Below are 20,632 nucleotides of genomic sequence, written 5' to 3'. Positions count from 1 at the left end.
TTTCAGAAAATTGCTCTTTGCATCTTCCTGGATATTGACGGCACTTTTGGCAATAGGACCTTTGATTCCAAGGTTTGAGCTGTAGAAGAGCATAGCATGAAGACCACTACATGTGGGTAGATTCTGAACATGGTGCTGAAGATGAAAAGTAGACACCATTACGATGGATGTGAAAATGGTGATCAATGCCACATGAGGATGTCTGGAAAGTGAGGTTTTGTTCCCACTAGTGTGGAACCTAGTGGTGAACAAATTCATCAAGGCGTTAATGCTACAGGTTACTTTTGCCAAGGATAAGTAAATGATTTAGTCATAGTAATACACGGCAAATTTGCAAGTACCATTAGAACAATGATATAATGCACTCTGAACACTGTGAAAAACTGGTTTAGGAAATAGGATCAAAAAGTTAGTCCCTGGAAAACTATTGTAGTACCATTCACGAGAGAGAATACCACTGAGCATGGGGAGCATATACTGGACATGTGCTGGAAACTTAAGGTCTTCCACGAAAGTCTACCAACTGAGGGTGCAGTGAAGCACCTACAGGTAACAATGGGTGTGAGGCTAAATGGACTTCCAAAGGCCTCTGGTAAAAATTGCAATCCACATCCCAGGAGAATGTACTTGTCTGTAATAACACATATGATAATTTATGGTGCTACAGTATAGTGGAATAAAGTACAGCAGAAAGCGGTTACTAAGGAGCTTGGTACAATGCAGAGATTGGTCTGCCTAGCTACAAGAGACAGGATTAGCAGTGGATCCACTGCTGTGATGGGGACCATGCTGGATGGACCTCATTACATCTTTGAGTACAAGGGAGGCAGCAGCATGGCTGGGGAAATACAAGCTTACTATACAATAACTTCCAGCTGCTTCAATAAAGCTTTCAACGTAACTGTTGGAAGTATGGAGCAGTGAGCTACAATACCATTCAGGAAACAGTCTTTTTTGTAGATAGGTTGAAAATAGATGAAGATGCTGGGATTGGAGTATATGGGGTGCAGTTTCTCTAGGGAAACCAGCTACAGTCCAGGTGGACATATTTGTAATCAGAATGTGTGTGGTGGAGAATCTATGTAGTGCTGAAAGGATTGTAGTTTCTTCATTCATTCAGACAGCCATGTGGCTCTGAAATTCCTATCAGCCCCTTCAATGAGATCAAAGATCATTGCTGAATACCACGAATCCCTTGGAGCTAGGGGAAAGCAACAGCATAAACCTGCTGTGGGTCCTTTGTCAATTAGGAATTAGTGGTAACGAAAAAGCTGATAGGCTGACCATTACAGAAATGAGGACTCCATTAGTTGCACTGTACCATGTTTCAACCATCCTTAAGGTGATGGTAAAATAAAAACTAGCTAGATGGATCAGGAGGCAGCACACAGAATTTTGCGCTAAGATCCTAAAATAAAAATATGGCAAGCCAATCGTAATGAAACCATGTTTTAAGAAGTTCTGCTGTCAAAGGCTTGAACAGTAGGTAGAATAAACACATGGTAGGTCTAATGTCTGGCCACAGGAACTTTAGAAACACTGACACACAATGGGTATAAGGAAGAAGCTCTTACGTACAAACTATGTGGTATGGGAAATGGAATTGCATCACATTTAACCTTCCAGTGCAAAGCACTAGAGGCCAAAAGACACAAAATATGTGGGTCATTAATTTTGAATAATCTGGACCCTAGAGCTGGACACCTTATGCTCATTCCTCCACAACCTCAATAGCTCCTCCACCCAGCATGACACCTTCCTATATGTCAATCTTCTCCTCTCAGCTGGCTCCACCCACACTTCGGTCCACATCAAACCAAATTTCACCGACTGTACCTACACTTTGACAGCGGCCACCCTTTCCAGACCAAAAAGTCCCTCCCATACAGCCTGGCGACCCGTGGTAGATGCATCTGCAGTCGTGACAAACCCCTCGCCCAGTATGCTGAAGGCCTCACAAAGGCCTCCAGACCTAATCCACTACCAGCTCTCCCATGCCATATTCTCACACACACCAATCCTCCCATCCATTCCAAGAACCAACCACAAAGAAGTTCCCCCCCCCCCCCCCCCTTGTCATCCAGTACCACCCCAGAATGGAACAACTGAGCCACGTCCTTCGTCAGGACTTTGATTACCTACCATAATGCCCTGAAATGAGGGACTTCTACCCAAGATACTTCCAACCCCTCCCAAAGTGATGTTCCGCCACCCATCCAACCTCCACAATATCCTACTCCATACCTATGGCACTCCCACCCCCAAACCCACTGCCACAGGAATCATATCCCTGAGGAAGACTCAGATGCAAGATCTTCCCAATCCACTCATCCAGCAACACCCACTCCAGACCCATTATAGGCTTATCCTACTCCATCAGAAGCCAGGCCACCTGTGAAAGCAGCCATGTTATATACTAGCTCTGCTGCAACCACTGCACAGCATTTTACATTGGTATAAGAACCAACCAACTGTCAATTAGAATGAATGGCCACTGCCAAAGCACAACATGCGAGATCCCAATGGTTGCTTCACAACCCATGTCATCTGGATCCTCCCCACCACCACCAGCTTTTCTGAGATGCACAGATTGAAGCCATCCTTACAGCGCATCCTTCGCACCCGCAACCTTCCTGTACTAAAGCTAAGGTAACTCGCTGACCCCCTCTCCCCCCTTCCATCCATCCAATAGTGCACGTGTGTGTATACACCATTCCCTGCCCTAGTACCCCCACCTAGTTTGTATCCCCAAATCAGCTAATTATGTGCTGTTATTTCAAGCCCTACTCTATGAAATTGGGTGCCCAGCCATCTGCCACCTGCCTCCTCTACCTGCACCCCTAGCTAGCCAACAGACAGCTCCCCACTCTCTCACGAGTCGCTTGATGCTCTCCCCCCCCCCCCTCCCCCTCCTCCTGTCCTCGCTTTTCTCTATCCCTCACCCCCACCCCATCCCACCTCACACCCCCACCTCACAACAGTACACTCCCTGTGGGCCAGAAAAGAGCTGGCAGTCGACTGAGCACAATGTAGCGAGACAGGTGTGTGTGTGTGTGTGTGTGTGTGTGTGTGTGTGTGTGTGTGTGTGTGTGTGTGTTTCCTATAAGCTTAAGCTCCAAAAGGAAATGAAAGCTAGCCAAGTTCTGTACCTTTTGTTTGTGAACCTACCAATGACACAGCACTTCTGCCTTTTCATGAGTCGTCTCCTTTATTCCTAAACAATTCATAATTCTCAACCAGAACTTTCCGTACATTTTTATAGATTGTGTCCAACAAGAGACTGTGTCTTCAAGAGTATTGACCGGCTTTACTAGAATGACAGGGAGAGAAAGTGCACAATAAACTTAGTATCAGTGCAGACGACAGGGGCTAAAGAGCAGTATTGTCTCTGTAATTAAATCAAATCAATCAATCCTAAATCCTGGGATTCCCCAGTCTATCGTGTGAGTAACCTCCCCTCTCCTTTCCAACCTTCCCCAATCAATCCCTCTTTCTTACCAGAGGAAAAAACAGACAAATTCTGAAAGCTTCCTATAAGCAAAATTTGTTATTTTACCTGATGAAGTTAAGTAATGGCCAGTCATTTTGCCACCTCCAATTTAACAACTTTCTAAATTGGATTTTCCTTTTGATACATTAAATATTGTCTGATTTCCAGCTTGGTGCAAACCTTTCAATCTGGTGTCACTTCAGCAGCCTGAAATTTCACTCCATTGCTCTTCTACCAAACAATTTAGTTATGGAACAAGTGGATCTGATTTGGAAGCAGGTAGCCGAGTGGATACTAGTGTGGATCTTTCCACTTGAGAAAATTCTAACATGGTCAATAAAACGTTAACTTGAAACCTTCCAGTCATTAACCAACAATGCCAACAATTAGACTGTTGAGGTGGTTGACTAGCAGATCTATACCAGTTCATTCCTACATGTAATAGTTTCTAAAAGATAAAGGCTGACACTGTCTTAACTTTTCAACAGTAGGATGGTCTCAACTTACTGAACTTCTGCTCACAAATATGGTTAATTGCCTTGCAAGCATTTACAAAACCCGAGCAGGTAAACTTGGCCCACAATTTTATCTGCTCTTTTGCAATGCCTTCAAGTTAACTTTTTCTTGTAGTTGTAAAATAGTGGTGAGTGATTGAATTCTGTTATTTCCTATGGAATCACATCCTCACTGTCACCTAAGTGGACCGCATCTCCTGCACTTTATCAGAAAGCTGTGCACAGTTGTATCACAGTCCAGTTCTGGAAAACTTTTCTCATTTTCAGATTTGTAACTACTCACGCAAAACAGTCCTGTTATTTAGGACTGATCTCATTGCTATTCATAAATAATTGATGTTTTTCCTCTTGAGGTTCTCGTGCCACGAATTTTTACTGATTAGAGAAAAGGCTATCCAAATGCTTCGTTCTGCGATTTTTCTGAAACTTTTCCTAATTTCAGCCAACAGATGGCAAAGTTCTCCTCAATTTTTTTTAAAATTCTCTGTCACTGATGAATAGCAGCAACAAAGAATCAACTTCTCCGACATACCAGCCTTTAGGTAATCTTGAAATCTGAAGTATTTTCCAATATACCTGAGAACTGTACACAATTGCACAATTTGTAATCCTCAATCGGTCATTCTGACAAGTGTTATTGTATGTTGAAACTTCCTAACTAATTACAACTTTTTGCTACATGAGGACTCATACTCAGAACCTTGCTTTTTGCTGGAAAGGCTCTTGTCGACAGCAAGACATTGCCTGTGGAAGGTATAGTTATGGTTTTGGATCTCAGTGCAGCAGACAGTTTCAATCTGCCAGGAAGTTTCAAAACAGTGCACACTCCAGTGCAAAGTAAGAGTGTCACTGCACCTAAGAAATTTCTCTGCAACATTATTGATTCAGAAGTGCTAGTCTCATCCTAGTGTGGAACACAGTTTTAATCAGCCAGGTGTACACACTGCTGCTGAGTGATAGACCCACTCACGATTTTAGTAACTTTTCATAACATTTCACAAACCACATTTACTTTTCAGGAACTTTACACATTAACATGCAATGCCTAATTTTAATGGAAAAGTGTTTCTAGACTGTACTACTGAATGAAGCCTATTCAATGAAGACATCATTCAGGCTAGATACAAAAACAATGAAGCTGCTGCAGTTACTAAAATTTCACTGATGAAAACTGCTCAAGTCATCAGCCGAGTAACAATGTTTTCTTGAAACAAGATTCCAACAATGTTCTTACTCATCATCTTTAGGAAGGATAATTAGTATGAAACTTGTTAAAATGTTACTGCAACATGGTACTGCTACTTGAATGAAAACCCAAGACTTCATTGGATTAAACACTGAACACCCTTAAAAACACATTAACAGGTTGTTACGTAAGTTCTGTTTATTTACTACTTAGGTCCTCTATGAGAGTGATAAACCTAGCCAAATTATAGCTTTTTCAATGACTAAAAATAAAATCAAGTTCTAAATAATTTAATAACATTATATTTAAACAATGATATATGCATATCACTTGATAAGTGAAATTATAAATGAAGCTTAAGTCTGTCATTACAATACTGAATTTATGGGAGCTGGTATGGAATACTAAGGCACACTAATATCTAATATACCTTTCAAACTAATTTCACGTCCTGTAGTGTTGGTGGAAAATTCTGTCAGTGTTGGTACATAAATGCAACCATTATCTTGTTCATACTGTGATTTTGCTACAAAACTGTATAGGAGGACAGGGCAATATTCATGAAATGTGTTCACAGTAACACTAGAATTTGTAGCACTGCTGGTAGAAAGTAGGTCCGCTTCTCTTATGCACTGTAACAAAAGAAGACAATGGTTGTTGTGTAAACACACAAATAAATAGAATAGTATGCTAAAACATGAAGTGACTTGTCCTTAAATTTCAACTTTACCTCTGTTTTCACACCATTTTGTACTTTTGTAGGTTGATCAGCAACTAATGCAGTTCCTAGAGAATAAGCAGAGACAACATCAATTAATAAATGATATTTAACACCTAACACAGGTTAAATCTTAAAAATATATATAAACATAGCAATATATTACATTAAAGGTTAAGGGGAGAGGAGAGGAGGAAGGAAGGAACTTTTTTATCTTTTACAACGATTTTAAGTGGCATGTTCACTAGAATATCGATATACATGTGAAAAATAATACTCAAAGTAGCATGATGTGCAAACCACAATGCAGACTTACATCTGTTTCAACAAAACAGTGCATGAAAAGTGTTGCTGATATTGGAGAATGTGATAAGCACTGATTAAAAATTAAAATGCTGAGACAGTAATTGAAATGTTTATCCAGTTTCAAATACTGCTACTAAGTACCTACAAAGCACACTCAGTGATATAGTAGGATTCACCTTGTTTTAGAGTCTGAAAAGTTGATTCCAAATTTCCCGATATTGTTTCATTGAGTCAGATAGCAAATTAATATTGTGATTATTCTTACACACGTATGAAATATTGAACAATTCAAAACACCTACCAGATGACTTGAGTCAAACACATATTTTAAAAGATGGCTATGTTCTATATAGGAGCAACAACAAAGAACTGAACTCACAATAAATAGCAATTTTTACAGTTAAAACTATTTTTACTTTTTATGTTTAAACCAAACAAAGCAAAGCGTTTATTTTATATTTCCAGAGTCACTGATAGTGAACAGAGAGAAACTTGATTCCGAATAGCATGAGAGTAAATAATTTCATGTACTTACCAGCCTTGTTTTTTGTGTTGGAACCGGTTTCAGTGTTGTTGGCAAGCTGTTGAAGCTTTCCTACATTCATCATGCGAAGAAAGCCTTCCAACGATATACTCTCTCCATCACCATACTCGGAAAAAATTTTTTTTATATGATACAAGTTATTATCATCCAAATCCATTCCATGTGCATCCGTGCCTTTTACAGAACTCACGTGAACAGCATGCGACACAGATGCAGCACACAAAAGGCAGACAGTAGCTATCACTTTGACCATCTTTCCTTTCAAAAGTTGAGACAACCTACAACATAATTAAGTAAATAATAATTATTTTCAGTAACACATATGAATAACTAAATATACTTAAATGCTCAAACATAATTAGGCCAACTTACATTTAGTAGAATTTACTTAAAATAATCTGATAAACAAATCTCAAAACACAATGTTTCTGGTACTGATGCGATACAAAAATACATTGTTCTAATAAATCAGCTGCTCAAGAATCTTTCCAATGCAAGATAATTTTCAATAATGCTACAGTAATTGCTAGGGAGTGTACTGCCCTTTCCTTGTTTTAGGAGTATTGGCATTTCTTCCTGCCACAATTCGAGGTAGTGTCCATAAGTCAAAATTCTACTGAAAACAGCAAGGAGGTGCTTCCGATTAAGAGATGAAACACTGCAGCAAATCTGACTGACCAGGGCACAATACCATGAGCCACTGACTGAGCTGGTCCAAGTTATCATACTTGGAATAGCTTGCAGTACACATATGTTTTATGCAAAATCAAATTCAATCTGTTAATCTATAGCTTCACGATGCAGTCAGAATATAGGACTTCTGTTGGCTTAGCTGGTAATTTCACAAAAGAGTTTTGCCACTGTTTTGGCTAATCTCTCTGGCTGGAAATTGGGGTGCCATTTTTCACTACAGAAGTGAATGGACATTCACTGTATCTCAGACATGATCTTTGTAGATTTCCGTACGCTGACTGATGAAACTAAACTATTTATTCATCACAGGAACTTGGTCCACATGCTCGTCTTCCTCTCCTTGAAAATATTAACTTCAGTCGTTGCTACCTGAAACACTACTAGGTTTCCAGCAGACAGATTAAATCCTAATCCTCACAAGGCTGCTTGGCTATCTCTAAATGCAGTTTGACAATGTGTGTTCCACCAAACAGTAGGCTGTCTCCTAAAATGGCCATCAGATCTTGTTATGTTGTACTAGTGTCTTTGTGTATAGCCTCAGCCATGTGGTCACCACATTTCAGTGTGCTGTAACAGTATTCAAACACAGTTACCTGGTTGTCAGCATTCATTTAGCATTACTGAGCATCCATTTTAGTGGCCTTCATTCAGACACCACTCTCTGGTAAACAGGTTAATATAAAAAGTGATTCCTATAATTTAACTCATTCATCACTTCTCTTAAAGCATCACCTTTAGTTATTGGAGAGCATATTGAGAGGTCAGTGGCAGAAATCTTATAGCACTACAATGTGTCATTTTACTTATATTTAGGAGATTCAAGTTTTCTGATAGAAACAAATGCTCAGTGACTTGACACTGGAGGAGCCCTATAGCACATACTCCCTATTGGCTTCATCGAAGGGAAAAATGTTGTAGGACTTCTTGAGCAAAATCTGTGAGGACTGGACAGTCAATATGTTTGTGAGGGGGTACAAAGACACAGCACACTGTTGTTGCAAGTGTTAGAATAAACACAATTCCAGCCCTCCATCCCTACACAGTGCTCTTAGTCTCTTAATGTGATCAAGTCTGAGGGCTTTAAAACATTCTCTTGCAGACATGTATAGACAGGTTTTTCTTGTAACACGATATTAAACTCATCCATAAGAGTCCTGTAACCATTCAGATTTTGTTTAAGCATGAGTGTCATCTTCCAGATACATTTATCCTTCCCTTTTTCTCATTCTCATGGCACAGACCCTGCAACAAGAGAGGAAGGAGTGAGCACAACCTACTGTTACTAATGCCTTTACATCAACATTTCCATAATCTACACTGAATATTGTCTGCATTTTCAGATCTTGTGTTTTTTGTTCTACTTCCTTGGTCTTTGATTTACTTTGGTTGCAGCATTAACCTTCTGTGGCGGGATATTTAGCGAAGTCCACAAATTGTAGTTCTCATTAACAATATGTCAGCATTTTGACCTTGCCTTGAAAGGCTGTGAATCTGCACAGTATAGCATGTCTCCCAAAAGTGGCACTACTCTTCCTGTAAGGGGTCAGGAAATGTCAGTGCCAAGGTGGGTCATATTCATAATGCCACCTTCACTTTGCTGTATGGTGTCATCAGGTAAGCTGATTGTGCTGCAATTTGTCCCACTCAGCTTCCCATTTCAATGGGGAAATTGTCACTGCAGTGCAAATCAATGGTGACTTGTCACTAAGCAATGTATGATAATGCAGAAGGGCATTACAAGAACTCAGAGGCAGAGAAGAGTGTACTCTGTCCTGTGTAAAGGACAAGTAAGTATCCCAACAATAAGAGCATCTGAACAACACTGAACCCTGGGACAGGTGACAGCAGACATGTCAGTCAATACAAAGAACTTTTTTTTTCGCCCAGGGATGGAGGAAGGGAGAGGGGGGGGGGGAGGGGGGGCAGTGCCAGCAGTATTTTAACCTCTGAGACAGCCTGGTCTAGGGCCAGTGAGGTGGGGTTGTAAGGACAAACTGAGTACCATGTTATGCCTGTGGGCTGAGAAAGCAGTTACATTAATAAGTTGGTGTTAACAGGGAGATTTGAGGAGTGAGATGTACAACTAACAGAACCTACCACTCCTTACAGAGCCTACCATTCCACCTTGAGCCCTTCTCTACTGAGGTAGTCATTTCTGTGTAGGCTATATCCACTTAGCACGGTATCATCAGTTTCATTCAATCAAATACTGATTTTTTTGTGCTTTATGGTGCAAAACTGCTAAAGTCATAAGTATCCATATCATAACGGAAGAAAAAACAAGTACTAAATAAAAAACCTGAGGTGAAAAAGGCAAAAATTCCAATCAAGCAACTTTAAAAGAGAAGCAGCTAAGGACAAGGACTTCCCCAGGGAAAATTTCTCAAATCATCTCTGAGATGGGGGTCTCCGAGGGGAGGATCCAATTTGCTTCACCATGTCTCTGCAGCAAACAAGAAGACGCGATAGACAGAACACGTGTAATCTATTCAAAAACATCTGACACAGTAGATGGCAAACATAGATGTAAACATAAACAGTTAAAAAATGGGCACAAGATCAGATAGTGTCGCATTGTCAAGGGTTCAGAGCAGTAGGCACAGAGTAGGGCACAGTCACCACTTAATAAATGGCGGTGACTAAAACGACAGTGTCCTATAAGCAACCAGGCTAAAATGACAATGACATCCTCACAACGTGAGGGCCTTGAGGAAATTGATCATGCTACTGGGAGATGTTTAATGTCTTCAAGTTTATTCCCCTGGAGGGAAGAGCATTGCTCACTCCAAAGTGATGCTACATGCCGACAGACAGCAACACGAAGATCATCTAAGGGGACAGTATGACTAATAGGCTGATGGATGAGAGTTGCAGCCTTTGCAGCAGCATCAGTAGCCCAGTTCCCTGGCACACTGACGTGACCAGGAACCCACAGGAACAACACACTGGCTCCCCCACAGTAAGCGAGTGGAGGGATTCTTGGAACTGTTGTACAAAAGAGTGGACTGAGTGCAGTGTGTGATGGCTCTGAAGCACTGAGAGAATCTAAGCAGATGGCAATTTTGAAGCCTGTATTGCCAGATGTACTGGGTGGCCTGATAAAGGGCATAGAGCTCCGCAATAAAAATCAAGCACTGGTCAAGAAGTCAATATTGAAAAGGATTATCACCAAGTACAAAGCCACACCCCATACCATCTTGGAACTGTGGCTGGTCTTGGAACTGTTGGTGTAGACAAAGACACTGGCCCCCCAAGGCTCCGTGTGAAGTGCGAGAAACTCAATGAGATACATCATGCCAGGAGCAGTGTTCTTAGGAAACAAATGGAGTCTGAAATGAACACATATCCCTGGCACGAAGCCAGCGCAGTAAAGAGCTCACATCCATGGGAACATGGCAGGGAGCGTGAAGCAAAGCTGTCGAAGCACTAAACAAAAGCAAACACCGGGAGGCCTCAGAGAAGATGGGCACGGCCCATACTGGCAGTCAAGGGGATCATTAAAACAGGGAGCATAGGATGGGAGACCGGGCATAGAAGACAGACGGCTTGTGTAACGACACCTATAATCCAGTTCTGAATGGACAAGGGACCTGTATAAACAGAGGAGGACGGTCCGATCTGGTCCCCATTAGGTACCGCATTGAGGGAGCAAGTGCAATGAGACGCCAGGTATGAGATGTGGGAAGACCAACATTTTCCTATCTAACGTAAGTCCCAAGAATTTTGTTGTGTCAACAAATGGGAGAAAGAATGGGCCGAGATGTACGGACGTGGGAAGAAACCCCATGTGCGACCAGAAGTTGATACAGACAGTCTTGTCAGCAGAAAAGCGGAAGCCATTGTTGATGCTCCACGAGTCAAGATGATCAAGACATCACTAAAGACGTAACTCAAGTAGACAGGTGCATTGAGGGCTGCAACAGACTGGAAAGTTATCAGCGAAAAGAGAGCCTGAGGTACCTGGCGGGACACAATCCGTAATAGGGTTAACGGCTATGGCAAATAAGATGATCCTGAGCACAGAATCCTGAGGCACTACGTCCTCTTCAATAAAAGTGTCCGACAGAGCTGGGCCCACACATACCTTAAAACAGTCATTTAAAAACTACCTGATAAAAAGGGGCAGATGACCTCAGAGGTTCCACTCATACTTAATATGGAGGATACTCATCCTCTAGAAGGTGTCATACACCTTTTCCAAATCAAAAACACAGCCAAAGTTTGGCGCTTTTACAAAAAATTGTTCATAATATAAGTTGACAAGGTGATGAGATGATCAACTGCAGAGTGGTGCCTCTAGAATCCAAGTTGGGCATTAGTGAGGAGATTCTGAGACTCGAGACAGCACACCACCCGACCATTAATCGTATGTTCCATTACCTTGCAGATCCTACTGGTGAGGGAAACTGGGCAGTAGCTGGAAGGAAGGTGTTTGTCCTTACCAGGCTTAGGTATGGGAATGACAATGGCCTCATGCCAGTGACTGTGAAATGTGCTATCGGTCCAGAGGAGAAAGTGTAGGCCATCAGGAAACCGGTGTTGCACCATCAGAGTGTGAACAGCCCTGCAGTCCTGGAGTGGATGACTGGGACAAAGAGAATGTATGTTTAAGCTCCCTCATAATAAACCCGTATTGTAACATTCATGATTCTGGGAGGACAAAGATATTGTCCTTGTCTCTACCACCTGTTTCAGAGGGAGGAAGCACGATGGTAGTGGGTAGAACTCGAAATGTCTGCAAAATATCAGCCCAAAGTGTTGGAAATATCAATGTCTACAATGATGTTCGCTATGGTCAGACCAAACCGGGGAATGAACTGTAGCTCCCAAAAGCCAACTGAGATTACTTCAAACAACAGAAGAGGGAGCAAAACTTAAAAGAGCTTTGGAAAGAAAGCCAACTAGCTTTCTTGATATACCTGAAAATATGGCGACACTGCCCACATAGCTGTTTATAATGGATACAGTTCACCATAGTGCGATGGCATTTAAAAACACAGATAGCTCATCTCCGCATGCAGATTGCGTCACAGCATGCTTCAGTCTGCCAGGGGATGGGGAAAAAATTGCAGCAAGGAAGAGGTGCACAGTACCAACATTTCGTGGCAGTAAACATATGCAGTAGAGTCCCGTTAATCTGAAGTAATTGGGACCGGACCGTGTTCGGATTACTGATTTGTTCACATTAGCTGGAATTATGGTGACAAGTTTCTAGAATGAAGTATACCAAGCAGATAAGTAGGTACACCATGGTAACAAATGGGAACAATGGCTCACCCTCACTCCCTGCCCTTGTTGTTGTGCATTGATGAGAGCTTTGTAGTGTCTGATGTCAGTGCACTGCCAGTTGGCTCCCAAAACGCTTGGTTATGTAACAGTTGTATAGTATTCGTTCAGATGTAGTGGTGTACGTATTTTCGTCATGAGTAAACAGAAACATACAACGTCACTCTCAAAGAAAAACTGAAAGCTTTGAAGTGGATAGACAATGGTGAGAATGTATCTAAACTGGCAACAGAACTGAGTGTTGGTAAAGCAACCATTTGTGATTGGAAGAAGAACCGGGTGAAACTTGAACAGTCCTGTGCAACGTCTTCAGGAAAAACACTCAAAATTCAGCAGACTTTGAAACAGACCCAGTACGATAAAGTGGATGAAGCTCTTTTTCTTTGTTTTACGCAGGAAAGAGAAAGGGGAACTCTTTAAGAGGAGCACTGGTTCACGAGATGGCTGTTTACCTGAACAAGTTAATGAATGGTGATGGGCCTTTTAGTGAGAGTACAAGTTGGTTGGACATAAATCAAAAAACGTCATGTAATCCGTCAGCTAACAATTACTGGACAGAAGCTTTCTTCTGACTGTGATGCAGTGAAGGAATACTTGGGTGAGTTTGAAAAAATGATAGGAGAGAAGTATTCTCCCCAACAAATTTATAATGCTGACGAGATTGGCCTTAATTTTAGGGCACTACCAACAAAAATCCTGGCATCAAAAGCAGAAGACCATGCTCCTGATTATAAAATGTTCAAAGATTGTGTGACTTTATTAGCATGCAGCAACACTGCTGGTAATCACAAGTTGCCTTTAATGCTGATTGGCAAATCTGCTAGGCCCAGAGCTTTTAAAAACTGCAACATTAAGTCCCTGCCCGTATATTATCGCAACCAGAGAAAAGCAAGGATGGATGGTAAGCTGTTCAAAGAATGGTTTCACAGCCAGTTTGTTCCCTCTGTTCAACGGTTAAGGAAAATCATTTGTCTCCCCATGCAATCCTTTTGATTGATAACACGCCAACTCACCCAAGCACTGAGGAATTATGTGATGGAGAAATTGTGGCGAGGTTTTTGCCACCGAATGTTACACCACTTCTACAGCCGATGGACGAGGGCATACTGTGAACATTAAAACTGATTTACAGAAAACAATTTTTAAGCATGCTGATCCAAGACGTTAGCATTCCTTTAGTGGACAAAATAAAAAAGACCAATGTGAAGGACGTTGTTTATTGGGCCGCTGAGGCATGGCAGAATATTTCAGAAAATACGCTGAGAAAATTGTGGAGAAAACTGTAGGTATCTCTTGAATTTCAGGACAACCTAGTTGAAAATGAAGAGGAAAGTCTACTACAAATGATACAGACAATCCCTGGATGTGAAGAAGCTAGATGTAGATGAGTGGATGGCAGTATATGGGGCATGTGTGGAGAACCTTACTGACGCTGATTTAGTTGCTGCTGTGACTCAAGACCAGGAAGTGGACTGCTGTGATGGAAGTGACAATGAGCCTGAAAGCGACAAAGGAGAGCTGGTGCCACACAGTGACGCAGCAGAAGTCCTTGACCTCGCGTTATGTTATTTGGAGCAACAGCCCACTGCTACACCTGCTGATTTGATGTTTATGAGACGATGGCGCAACTATGCGTCGTATAACAGGCTGTCTTCATTATGCCAAAAAACAATGACTGAGTTTTTGTTATCTAAAAAGTAGGGATAAAATGTCCGCTGTAAGTTTGACAGCTTTTCTTCCATTGTTATGCATTATTTAAACCTAATGTTTTCTTGCCAATTTTTCTAATACATGTTTACTGTACTGTGTAAATTAAAATAGTGTGTATGTACAGCAGCTTCCCGCAAAGTTTTCCACTTTTCATGTTCGGAATAGCCGAATGTTCAGATTACTGGGACTCTGCCTGGTCATCAATGCAGGGGAAATGGTGTTCAGCAAAAGTGGTCAGTGAGGTGTAGAGCTGCCAGTCAGCGTTACAAAGCTGCCAGTCAGCGTTGCAAAGCTGCCAGTTGAGTGAACGCACAGATGGGACAGGCGTTAGCAAACGAATGACACAGGGGAAATGCTCGCTTGAAAGTGCATGACATGTTGAGGTACTTAACTCTTTAAATGACAGTCTTGACCTCTCACAATATTGATTTCTAGTATCCATTGTACAATCACCAAAAGACTAATGCGTAAAAATGGTGGTGTTCCTCTTATCATTCATTCACTGGCTAGCCGGTTGAGTGTGCTTATCTTTGTAGCATGGTATTTTGTCATCAAATGGCACATATACAATGGATCCCTGAAGAATTGTGAACTGGTGGATTGCACATACTTTTCTTATATAACATATGAGGCAAAACTTTCCTTCAAGTTTTGCCAGCTCAATTTTATGAGAACAGGTGCTTTTACACTGATTTACATAAAAACGAAGTAATATTTTAGGCACTCAGTTGCTTATGAGTAACATCTTGTAATTTGTAAACTTAAAACAAATAAACTTATACAAATACTCCATTACATTACTTAACAAAAAAAGCTGAAACAATTATTTCTCAAAATAATGATGTGTGCCAAATAATGGGTTAAAGCTGGTGCATTAATTCAGGTTGAGCACAAACACACAAATACAGAAATACAGAAGGAAACTGGCCATGGCTTCATTGAGGGAACCATCCAGGTATGTTCCTCACACGATTTATGGAAACCATGGAAACTCTTAAATCACGATGGCTGGGTGGAGAATTGAACCTCTGACTTCCCAAATACAAAACCAGTACATTAAGCACTTTATCACTGCATTTGATGACTATCCTCATGTTCTCTTTGTAGACTGTACAGCAACCTTCACAGCAAATGTGCTCTGTGAGCAGATGACGGGTGCAGGCTTGCAAGCAGCGAATATTGTACCCCATCGACCATTACAGGTAATAGGGTCGGGAGCTGTGTGGAGATTTGTGTAAATGATGGAAGGATGGAGTGATTGATGGGGTTAACGGGGCAAACTACGAGGTCATCATTCTCTTAATCCTTTGTGTCAAGCTGGGAATAGTTCCCAAAGGGGAAGTACACAAAAGACAAATCCCAATGGACTCAACTGTGTCCAATAATTGAGAAAGCCAAGAGATAGAAGCAAGTAGAAGTGATAGAGGGGTAAAAGGGTGAAGGTGGGAAAGTTGCCCCACCCAGAGAGCAGCTTGAGACCACAAGGACATGTCATGTGACTGGAGATACTCCCTCTGAATCCAACTGGTGCTTCCACATCTTTCATTATGACAAGAAAACTATCTACACAGACAAGATAAAATCCCTGGAAAGAGAACAATGATAACAGGTCTGTCAACCAATGTGAGATGTAAAAGAAAAAGAAGAATTAAAAAGGGGAGAAGGGCAGAAGCCAAGCCGGACCACTAAGCAAGGGCAGCTCTGGTTGGAGCAAGTGATTTGCCCCCCCCCCCCCCAAATGCCACAAGCAGCTGACAACGCTAATGTGCTCTATGTCATGGAGACGAGTAAAAACTACTTTCTCCAGTAAAACATAAATACGAAATCAACTGCTTTGGCATTGTCTGCTAGCACCACAGGTAGCATGTCAGCAAGTTTAAGGTTTCACTGTAAGCTTGCCAAATTATGGCAGTCCAATATGGGCCTCTGTGAGAGGGCACCACACTGACATTGGAGTGGATCCTCATGTTGGAGAATGTGGCCATTAGTCAGCCAAGTGTGGCTAATGTGAAGCCAACAGCGGACAGTAGATTCCCTTTGAGAAGCATGAATGGAAGACTGCCACATGGTCATGGTCTTCTTTATGGTTCACAGTTTATTCGGCGAAAACATGGCACACCAATACACATTCCATGACGCAAACAATTGTCGGTGTAGAGTTGACCGAAAGTCTAGTTCTGGTACCCCCATCTCCAAAGTTGGAATCCTGGCAGCCAACTTGGCCAACCAGTCAGCTTGTTCATTCCCTGGGACCCCAATTTGACCAGGGATCCATACAAATATGACCAACTGTCCAGCATGATGGAGGTCATGCAGGAGATCCCGGATAGTCACAACCAATGGGTGTCGAGGGTAGCACTGATTGACTGCCTGAAGACTATTCAGAAGAGCCACTGCTGATTAAAGAACAACTCGCCAGTACAAGAACAAAGGTGGCCAAGGGCTGGCTAAGGGATCGAACGATGGTCACCAATTCTGCAATGAATACACTGCATCCATTCGGCAGGGAGTGTAGTTCACCGTATCTTGCACGTCTGTAGGCAAAACTGGTTCGTCCATCGATCGAAGAGCCATCAGTGTATACCACACCTGAGTCTGGAAATGCATCAAGGACATCCAGAAACAGGTGGCAAATAACCATAGGGTCTATTGAGTCTTTCAGTGCAAATGTGAGGTTGAGGCAGACCCAACGACAGGGTACACACCATGGAGGCATACATGATTACTCCTTGACAAGATGTGACAATGAGGGAAGTATGACACTGTATGCAAACTACAATCGTGACTCCAGTACTTGGCTTCTGTTGTGGGAGGTGGATCTCCCTACCACAAAAAATTGTATTTTGTTTGGATGCTTGAGCAGCAGTTCTTGGCACCTAATCTGTAGTGGAGGGACACCAGCCTCTGCGAGGAGACTGTTCACAGGGCCGGTCTGAAAGGCACCTGTCACAAGTCTGACCCCACAATGGTGTATTGGGTCCAGCATCTGCAATGCTGAAGGTGATGCTGAGCTATATGCCAGGCTCCCACAATCAAGACATAACAGCATCAGAGTTTTGTTGGGTCACAAAAGTGTAGAGTGGTCTGCACCCCAGCTGGTGTTACTGAGACAGCAAAAGATTATTAAGGTGTGACCAACACATTTGCTTAAGTTGGCAATGGTGGGGAAGCCATTTCAAATGAGCATCAAAGACCAATCCCAAAAAACTATAAGACTTAACCACATTGGACATTTGGTCCTTGACGTAGAGTTCTGGTAGGTAATTGATAGAATGACAGTGACAGAAGTGCTTGACACATGTCTCGATGTGGGGAGAAGCCATAGGTGAGGGTGCAGGACTGTGCCTTTCATGTAGCAGCTTGCAGTTGGCAGTTAGCAACAAGAACAGTTGAGGAGCAATAGTAGATGCAAAAGTTGTCAGGATAGAGGGAGAGTGACGCTGAAGATCCTACAATAGCAGCTAGACCACTGACAGCCACTAGCAAAAGAGGCATACTCAATACAGAGCCCTGTGGGACCCCTTTCTCTTGTATAAGGAGAGTACTGTGGGAAGCACTACATTTGACCTGGAACATATGGTGAGACAAGAAGTCCCACACAAAAATCGGGAGTTGGCCCTGGAGACCCCACTCATGGATGGTAGTGAGGATGTGGTGACACCATGTGGTGTAGCAAGCCCTATACAAGTGAAAAAAGATAGTGTTAAGATGTTGGTGCCGGGCAAAAGCTTACCAAATAGCGAACTCCACGCACATCAAATTGTCAACAGCAGAACGGCTTTGGCAAAAACTTCCCTAGGACAGAGCCATAAGATCCCAAGACTACAGGTATGAACCGTAGTCAGTTCACCGTATGATCGAGCAATTTGCAGAAAATATTAGTGAGGCTAACTGGGTGATAGCTGTCCATCTCAAGGTGGTGTCTACCTTGTTTCAGTGCCCGGATGATCACATTTTCTAGCCACTGAGATGGGAACTTGCCCTTGCCCCAGATAGAATGAAAATGGCACTGTTACATGTTAAAGAATTTGGCTGTGGATGTGGCATTGCCCTGGAGCCATGTCAGGGCAAAGGGTGAAGGGCTACAGCACTCAGGAATTCCCACTCTCTGAACAGAGCATTATAAGGTTCCAGATGACATGTAGCAAATTGGAAAGGAGTCTCTCTACCTGCTGTTTGAGGACACGAAATGCAGGCTGATAATTCTCAGGTGCGGAGGCTCGAGCATAATGAAAAGCAAACTGTTCGTCAACAGTGTCTGGATCAGTGTAGGCATTGGTATTCACAGAGATACCACGCACACCATTATATCCCATAATGGAATGGCCAAATCTTTGACATTTGAAGAATCATACTGGGTTAGGAACAAACGGGCAAACCTTAAGGAGGATATAGCCTGCAAGGACATATTCATATAATTCTGGAGTACTAAACGTTAGAATAAATGTTTCGGGTTTTTTTCCAATGTGCCACTGACTCTCTTCACATAGTTCTGCACTTCTGTGACACCCATATTTTTCCATTCTTCACATAACTCTGTGGGGTCCATTCCATTATACTGGAAAAGGTAACCACGCCTTTACTAAAGTTGAGGGTGTTATGCAACTCAGCCTCGACTGGGTAGTCACCTAAGGCCTTACATCCCAAATGCTGAAGATACTTGTTGGTAGCAGTTTCAACTAGTAGTATTCCATTATGAAGTCATTTTACAGTTTTGAGGGACCCAGCAATCTTCCAATGCCTTGTGAATATAGAAAGGAGACACCTTCTCAAAGTTTCCCCCATTCTCTTGATTACAATCAAAGTGTTATACAACACTAACACCCTGTTACCATAATTCTGAGACTTCTCCTTGGGAGGACTGATCAACCGATCTCTCTTTGATGAGTGGGTGTAGGTACTACCTGACGGTACACCCATTCCGTCACGAGTAGCAGTTTGGTGAGACTGTTCCACAAGGATCCCACGAGACGCTAAGGAAACATCCAACAGCCCAGGTTGGTTGGTTGGTTTGTTTGTTTGTTTGTTTGTTTGTTTGTTTGTTTGTTTAAAAGGGAGGAAAGGGACCAAACTGCTTGGTCATCGGTCCCTTGGTCCTATTGTAACAATTCCACAAGGGAGAGAATAAAACAAACTAGACATACAGCACAATACTGAGACGAAGAAAAAACCACAAGAATGACAGAAGAGCAATGAACACTACAAGGAACAAAAGAGGACAAGAAAAACACAGAGAGACCCAAGAAACAGGTAGAAGAGAGTAAAATAGGAGAGCAGGTTACCGTGGAAGGCTGGCCACGAAAATAAAAGGATAAACCAGTCACTCCGCAACACATTAAAACATTCATTCTAAGAGCACTAAGATGGAGGACACTAAGGGACAAAGGACATGCACTAAAACATAGATCATGATAAAACCCACCCTCATGTATAAAGTGTACAACCAAATCAACCAATGAGGTGTTGTCTGCTAAAATTAATCATAACGAGTCTAGTAACCGAAGATGATGTCTCAGGGCAGCCAAACTAGGACAGCGCAAAAGAATATGGACCACTGTCAACTGGGCTCCGCACCGACACTGAGGTGGGTCTTCCCGGTGCAGGAGGTAGCCGTGGGTCATCCAAGCATGGCTAATGCGGAGCCCGCAGAGAACCACAGAGTTCCTGCGAGAAGCCCACGGGGAGGACATCCACACATTCGTAGTCTCCTTAATGGCACGCAGTTTGTTGTGCATACTGAGACTATGCCATTGTGTCTCCCAAAGCCAAAAAACCTTGTGGCGAAATAATGAACGCAGTCAGTTATTGGAATGCCGGTCTCCAAAAGCAGTTTCCATGTAGCCTGTTTGGCCAGCCTGTCAGTGAGTTCCTTGCCTGGGATTCCGAAGTGACCTGGGGTCCACACAAATGCCACTGAAGTACTGGACCGTTCCAGGGCATAAATGGACTCCTGGATGGTCACTACCAAAGGATGACGAGGGTAGCACTGGTTGATAGCTTGTAGGCTGCTCAAGGAGTCAGTACACAGAATAAACGACTCCCCAGGGCACAAATGGATGTGCTCAAGAGCATGAGATATAGCCACCAGCCCTGCAGTGAAACACTGCAGCCATCAGGCAAGGAATGTTGTTCAATATGGCCTCTGTAAACATAGGCGAAGTCAATGTGACTATCAGCCATCGAA

The 20,632-nt window shown here is 42.5% G+C and overlaps 1 protein-coding gene across 1 annotated transcript in view; it reads right to left on the bottom strand.

Annotated features, from left to right (window-relative positions):
- Positions 1-20,632, bottom strand: part of LOC124721365 (zinc transporter foi) — a 155,752-nt gene that overhangs the window by 94,592 nt on the left and 40,528 nt on the right. The window contains exons 3-5 of the mRNA XM_047246299.1: positions 6,751-7,037; positions 5,922-5,977; positions 5,622-5,823 (exon numbers count right to left, since the gene is read on the bottom strand). Of these exons, the coding sequence (XP_047102255.1) occupies positions 5,622-5,823; positions 5,922-5,977; positions 6,751-7,012 (520 nt within the window). The 5' untranslated portion in view covers positions 7,013-7,037. The remainder of the gene's footprint in view (positions 1-5,621; positions 5,824-5,921; positions 5,978-6,750; positions 7,038-20,632) is intronic.

The sequence above is a fragment of the Schistocerca piceifrons genome, chromosome X (genome assembly GCF_021461385.2).
Source record: "Schistocerca piceifrons isolate TAMUIC-IGC-003096 chromosome X, iqSchPice1.1, whole genome shotgun sequence".
NCBI classification, from domain to species: Eukaryota; Metazoa; Arthropoda; class Insecta; order Orthoptera; family Acrididae; genus Schistocerca; species Schistocerca piceifrons.
Note: the sequence above shows the minus strand (reverse complement) of the source record. Positions and strands in the feature narration are given on the sequence as shown.